Source organism: Ictalurus punctatus, chromosome 18 (assembly GCF_001660625.3).
Source record: "Ictalurus punctatus breed USDA103 chromosome 18, Coco_2.0, whole genome shotgun sequence".
NCBI lineage: Eukaryota > Metazoa > Chordata > Actinopteri > Siluriformes > Ictaluridae > Ictalurus > Ictalurus punctatus.
This window is the reverse complement of record NC_030433.2, coordinates 17751966-17758898: the sequence shown is the minus strand read 5'-3', so window position 1 is coordinate 17758898 and position 6933 is coordinate 17751966. Positions and strand designations below refer to the sequence as shown.

The 6933-nt window shown below is 42.4% G+C and overlaps 2 protein-coding genes across 6 annotated transcripts in view; one reads left to right on the top strand and one right to left on the bottom strand.

The window, feature by feature from the left end:
- Nucleotides 1–6374, top strand: part of birc2 (baculoviral IAP repeat containing 2) — an 8230-nt gene extending 1856 nt beyond the window's left edge. For 2 of the 4 annotated variants that reach the window (XM_017491772.3, XM_017491774.3), the window contains exons 3-10: nucleotides 1–1576; nucleotides 1666–1765; nucleotides 1859–1937; nucleotides 4572–4614; nucleotides 4907–5149; nucleotides 5237–5491; nucleotides 5764–5805; nucleotides 5980–6374. The exon at nucleotides 1–1576 is cut by the window's left edge and continues 36 nt beyond it. In XM_017491772.3, coding sequence (XP_017347261.2) covers nucleotides 682–1576; nucleotides 1666–1765; nucleotides 1859–1937; nucleotides 4572–4614; nucleotides 4907–5149; nucleotides 5237–5491; nucleotides 5764–5805; nucleotides 5980–6173 — 1851 coding nt within the window. In that variant the 5' untranslated portion in view covers nucleotides 1–681 and the 3' untranslated portion in view covers nucleotides 6174–6374. 4 annotated transcript variants of the gene reach the window in all.
- The window catches only part of polq (polymerase (DNA directed), theta), a 24059-nt gene continuing 23247 nt past the window's right edge, over nucleotides 6122–6933 (bottom strand). For both annotated transcript variants that reach the window (XM_017492635.3, XM_017492636.3), the window contains exon 32: nucleotides 6122–6728. In XM_017492635.3, the coding sequence (XP_017348124.1) occupies nucleotides 6615–6728 (114 nt within the window). In that variant the 3' untranslated portion in view covers nucleotides 6122–6614. The remainder of the gene's footprint in view (nucleotides 6729–6933) is intronic.

Here is a 6933-nt window from a genome sequence, read left to right as displayed (position 1 = left end):
CAAATCAAACCGCTGTCTCTCAATCACCATCATTTTATTTCATTATATATATATTAAAATTTCACACATGGATACGTAAACACCACCCTAAGGGATGCCAGCAGGGAGAAGGCCTTTCTTTACCACATCCAGGTCGTCTACTAGCATAGGGTTTGTCATTAACACATGATGCCTCGTTTAAAGTTTAGATCGTGTCAGGGTTGGTTTAGTGTATTTATTAATGATCCTGGGTGAAGGCAGATAGCAGACATGGATGATCACCCAGTTCAGTTTGTTAAGTCACCTTTTTCTGTTGTTTTCTAACACGTGTGTTTGGATTCATTTCGCTTTTAGAGGTCAAGAGCATCCTTGTTTTACCTCATTCTATCAAATATGGTAGTTTGGATTGTTCTTCACAGAATGCACGGGTGTTGGAAGTTTGGTGTAATCTGTGTTTGAGCTGGTTTAAGCCAGGGAAATTCCTTATCTGTCAGGGGGAAAGATGTTTGTTCATCTCATGACTAGTTTACAGTCTTGTGATGATCACAAGTTACCATAGCTGTTCACAATGTTCTTTTGCCATCTTTGACTATGTCGTACTAAGTTCAGTGTACTCACTCATGTTTTCACCAGTGTGCACTTAAGATCCTGGGTGTGATAATTAAAGCCCTTCTCCCTGAGGGCATCCCTCTTCTTCTTATAATGGAAATCTTACAAAATAGTCCTTTCCTAAGAGGTCTCTGCCGTACAAGTGCGCCAGCAGACCTACAATATGATAACACAAGTGAACTGTTTCGCATTTCGACCTTTGCAAAGTTCCCCTCTACAGCGCCGGTGACTGAGAGGAGCCTTGCCCGTGCTGGGTTTTTCTACACTGGCATATGTGATCGGGTCCAGTGTTTCCGCTGCAACGTGACCATTGATAATTGGCAGACAGGAGAATGCCCAGCCGAGAGGCACAAGCAGATGTCCCCCAACTGCGCCTTCATTCAGAGCTTGCCTTCCACCGCCAATCTCCTGTCCTCCTCCCATTCAGCCTTTTCGCCTCTCCGCAATGCTACTATCCTGCAACTAAACCTGCCTGCAGTCACTTCAGCTTCGGGCCAGACAGATGAGCAAGTTGGTTACCTGAACATGAGTAACCTTGCCCCCTCCAGCCCTCTGTCATCTCGTGGAGTGGAAGACATGTCACATCAGAGGCCATCTGCCTGCCACAATCCCAGCATGCGGCGTGAGCAGGATCGCTTGGACACCTTTCAAAACTGGACCCTTACCACGATCACTCCTGCCGAGCTTGCCAAGGCTGGTTTCTATTATCTCAGCCAGGGAGACAGAGTGGCTTGCTTCAGCTGTGGTGGTCACCTGAGTAACTGGGAGCCTGGAGATAGGGCCATGTCTGAGCACCAGAGGCACTACCCTAACTGCCGTTTTGTGAGAGGTGACCGAGCTGATAACATCTCTATAGCTGGTGGTTTGGCCAATGTGTCCAACCCAGCCATGCAGCAGTGTGAAGAAAGGCTGCTTACGTTTGTCAACTGGCCTGCAAGAATACCTGTCCGACCAGATCAGCTGGCTAAGGCTGGTTTTTACTACGTTGGTGAGAACAGCAGAGCTTTCATTAATTTGGTTTGTCTTTTTGCATTTGTTCAGCACGATATCTAAAGAACATTCTTTGTTTATTTGTAGGTCGTAACGACGATGTAAAGTGCTTCTGTTGTGATGGAGGACTCCGATGTTGGGAATCAGGAGACGATCCTTGGGTTGAACATGCTAAATGGTTTCCCAGGTAAAGTGATTTTTATTTCTCAGTGTCTTTTTCTATTCAGTTAGATTTTTTTTCGTGGCCCAAACTCACATTTTAAATCCCTTTCTGTTGTAGGTGTGAGTACCTTTTGCAAGAAAAGGGGCAAGAGTTTGTTCATCAGATCCAGGCCAGATTTCCAAGATTGTTTGAACAGGTAAGTAAAGGCAAAAAAGAATCTGTATACTGGCTTAGGGATGTCACGATACCAAAAACCTAGTAGTCGGTACCGATACCACAAAAAGTACACGATACTCGATACCAAAGTCGATACTATGGTGTGGTATAAAAATAAAATAATTAAAAAAAAACAACTCTCCTGGAGGACATCCTCCTCTGGCTGATACTGGCAAAGAGAGCGAGAGAGGGATTAGGGTATTTTATTTACCAAACACTGTCTGACAATGAATATCTAGAGGTGCACTCCTAAACATGCGCGCGCGCACACACACACACATACCCCTTACACTCTGAATGCAAGCATTAGTTTAAATTCAATGATATACTGGCAGGCCAAAACGATTTATTAAAAGCATTAACATTTGAATAATTATTAGTGACATTAGGCTACATTTTGCTGACAGGACACGGGCTGAATGGCGATTGGAAGGTGGCCCATTAGGAGGTAGTTTATAACACTGCAATGTGTTAGCGTCGTTAACAAATAACTGGCTATCGCAAACATTACATGGAGCATAACGTTAGCTGGTTTCACGGCCACAATGCCAGCTGCCTCAAACAATTACAGTATCTCACAAAAGTGAGTACACCCCTCAGATTTGCATAAATATTTGATTATATCTTTTCATGTGACAACACTGAAGAAATGACACTTTGCTACAATGTAAAGTAGTGAGTGTACAGCTTGTGTAACAGTGTAAATTTGCTGTCCCCTCAAAATAACTCAACACACAGCCATTAATGTCTAAACCGCTGGCAACAAAAGTGAGTACACCCCTAAGTGAAAATGTCCAAATTGGGCCCAATTAGCCATTTTCCCGCCCCGGTGTCATGTGACTTGTTAGTGTTCCAAGGTCTCAGGTGTGAATGGGGAGCAGGTGTGTTAAATATGGTGTCATCTCTCTCACACTCCCTCATACTGGTCACTAGAAGTTCAACATGGCACCTCATGGCAAAGAACTCTCTGAGGAAAAAGAATTGTTGCTCTACATAAAGATGACCTAGGCTAAAAGAAGATTGCCAAGACCCTGACACTGAACTGCAGCACGGTGGCCAAGACCATACAGCGGTTTAACGGGACAGGTTCCACTCAGAACAGGCCTCGCCATGGTCGACCAAAGAAGTTGAGTGCACGTGCTCAGCATCATATACATTGGTTGTCTTTGGGAAATAGACATATCAGTGCTGCCAGCACTGCTGCAGAGGTTGAAGGGGTGGGGGTCAGCCTGTCAGTGCTCAGACCATACGCCGCACACTGCATCAAATTGGTCTGCATGGCTGTCGTCCCAGAAGGAAGCCTCTTCTAAAGATGATGCACAAGAAAGCCTGCAAACAGTTTGCTGAAGACAAGCAGACTAAGGACATGGATTACTGGAACCATGTCCTGTGGTCTGATGAGACCAAGATAAACTTATTTGGTTCAGATGGTGTCAAGCGTGTGTGGCGGCAACCAGGTGAGGAGTACAAAGACAAGTGTCTTTTGCTTACAGTCAAGCATGGTGCTGGGAGTGTCATGGTCTGGGGCTGCATGAGTGCTGCCGGCACTGGGGAGCTACAGTTCATTGAGGGAACCATGAATGCCAACATGTACTGAGACATACTGAAGCAGAGCATGATCCCCTCCCTTTCGGAGTCTGGGCCGCAGGGCAGTATTCCAGCATGATAACGACCCCAAACACACCTCCAAATTGACCACTGCCTTGCTAAAGAAGCTGAGGGTGAAGGTGGTGGACTAAACCCTATTGAGCATCTGTGGTGCATCCTCAAACGGAAGGTGAAGGAGCACAAGGTGTCTAACATCTACCAGCTCCGTGATGTCATCATAGAGGAGTGGAAGAGGACTCCACTGGCAACCTGTGAAGCTCGGGTGAACTCCATGCCCAAGAGGCTTAAGGCAGTGCTGTAAAATAATGGTGGCCACATAAAATATTGACACTTTGGGCCCAATTTGTACATTTTCACTTAGGGGTGTACTCACTTTTGTTGCCAGCGGTTTAGTCATTAATGGCTGTGTGTTGAGTTATTTTGAGGGGACAGCAAATTTACACTGTTACACAAGCTGTACACTCATTACTTTACATTGTAGCGAAGTGTCATTTCTTCAGTGTTGTCACATTAAAAGATATAATCAAATATTCACAAAAATGTGAGGGGTGTACTCACTTTTGTGAGATACTGTATATAATATAGGACTCTCTTTCAGGTGCTTCTCCAAATTCCAGGTGTTTCCTCACTTTGTTTGAAATTAATGAGAGTATCGGTTGAACACCAGAAACCGATACTAGCTTTCCTCTCAACGAGTTGGGGGCGGAGCTAAACTTGTTAAGCTAAGCTAAACTTCTGTAGTTTTTCCTGTGTGCTTGTAGGCATTCCTCCTCTTCTTCACCACTTGTGGTCCGACTAAAACACTTGCTTGTATTTGTTTCCCCCATCAGGTTCGGAAGAATCACAACCTCGGTACTTTCGTTACTAACGATACTGCAGAAAAACAAGTACCGTCACTTTTTAAGAATGTTGGTACCGAAGTATCGGTTCTCGTGACATCCCTATACTGGCTGTATTATGTTTTCTTACAAGAGAGCAACCTTGGTTCTTAATTTTATCTCCACAGCTGTTGAACAATGGGGATTCAAGGGAATTCGTTGATCCACCTGGTAAGTCAACAGTATGAAGAGTGGATGGAACATATAACATTGTGTATAATAAGTAAAACATAAATGTGATCAGTTGTGATGTGATAGGAAAATAATAAACAATACAGTGGTGAGATGAAGCCTGAAAATTAATATGCTCCCATAACAGCACAAACCAAAGCGTTTTATTCCTAGCCATGCTGTTATAGAAAATGAACACCTATCCAAGCAGAATTGAGAATTCGACAGTACTCGGTATAAATGAATGTTGTGTGAGTGTGTCTGATTACGTTTTGTTTACTTTTATTTGTAGTTGTACATTTGGGTCCAGGAGAAGAGCGCTCAGAAGATGCTGTAATGATGAACACACCTGTGGTGAAAGCAGCCCTGGAAATGGGCTTTGATCGCAATTTAGTGAAGCAGACTGTCCAGAGCAAAATTCTCACCAGTGGAGAAAACTATAAAACTGTCCAGGAACTGGTGTCTGACCTGCTGAGTGCTGAGGATGAAAAAAGAGAAGAGGAGCGTGAAATGTTTGCAGAGGAAATGGCGTCAGGTGCGTCTTCATGCGGGTTCGTTTACCAGTTCAAATCCAGTGTGTGGGTATCCATTCGTAATATTTGCCTCATTATGTTGTTTGTAGATGGATTTACTTTTTTGAAGAAGCACCATGCTGCCTTGACGCAGCGTTTGAAAAGTGTCCAGAGCCTAATGGATCATCTATTGGAGGAGAATGTGATTTCACAGAAGGAGTATGACACCATACGCAATTGCACGTCAGTCAAGCAGCAGACGGGTCAGCTCATTGACTTGGTCTTGTCAAAGGGGAACGCAGCAGCAGAGGTCTTCCGCAATTGGATCAAAAAGAATGATGTGTACCTCTTAAGAGAGCTAATGGGTATTTAAACCGTTGTTTTTTTTTTGGTCATACAGTGTCTGTGAATTTTCAGTGTTAGTCCTTGTCTGTGGAAAACCATTATAGTTGACACATTATAGCAGATAGGAACACAAATGAGATCCCCTTACAAAAACAAGGTGTTGCTCAAAGAACACTTTTTAGAATTTTTGTTTTTATTTTTTTTTAAAGTATGCAGGGAAAATTCCACAACAAACGTACACCACGACATATTACTGACAATCCGTTTTATGTTCTTTTCACTGCAATTTCAGCCCAGACAAATGAAGCTGTATCACCGAGTCAAGATCTTTCAGGTATCCTCAAACATGAGAGGTTTTTGTTTTGTTTTTAGTGTTTTTTCTTTTGTTTTTTTTTTTGTTCAGTTTATAGCTTTGACACTAAGGGAATCAGATACAGATCCTGCCCTGAAAGACTAAGCAATATGGAAAATGTATTTATATTTAATGTGATCTGTTTTTATTCCTCAGACTTGCCCATGGAGGAACAGCTGAGGAGACTTCAAGAGGAGCGCACATGTAAAGTGTGCATGGATAAAGAGGTCAACATCGTCTTTATACCATGTGGGCACCTGGTGGTTTGTAAAGAGTGTGCTCCTTCATTACGCAAGTGCCCCATATGTAGAGGCATGGTAAAGGGCACTGTACGCACCTTTCTGTCATAACCGTGCCAAGTGCTTTAGATAGGTACTGTTTGAAGCATTATCAAATTACGTATATTAAACAGTACTTGCATACTTAGTGTTTGCATTTCTATTTCTGACGCAATACTGTCTCAATAGCCAAATGTTAGCTTTTGAAAATGGGCACAGAAGTATTAATCACTTTTAAAAAATAATAATAATAATTAAACAATCACCTGAAAATTTGTCTCGTTTTGTTTTTTTATTTACAGAATAAAAGTGATAATTTATTTTTGCGTCACAATTATACATTCAATACATGATTAGTCTTTCTTAAAAAAAGGTTCATATACATATTAAGGATGATTTAAGGTGGTCATTCAATACCAACCAAGAGAGTGCATTTGAGTTGTTTATAGATTTTACATTTAGTAATATCATTAAGCAGCACATTTGGTAGAAGAAATAAAATCCATATTTTGTTTATATATCCAACTCTTGAAGGTTTCCCCAGCTGGGGCCCACTTTAACCTTTGCCCTGAGCTTCACATACAATTTCACAGCAATTTCCATTTCCCGTTTCACAATTTGTGCAACCTGATAAGGAAGAAAAAAAAAAGAAATTAATGGCATAGATTTTTTCATCTTATTTCTTCCCAATTTTGGTCATCTGCTAAAAACTGTCACTCACCCACCCACTAGTTAGCTCCTTCCTCTCGTACAACAGTTACCAACCACTGAGGGTGAAGGTCAGCATGTGCTTCCACATGAAACCACCACATCTTTTCAAACAGCTGCCCTT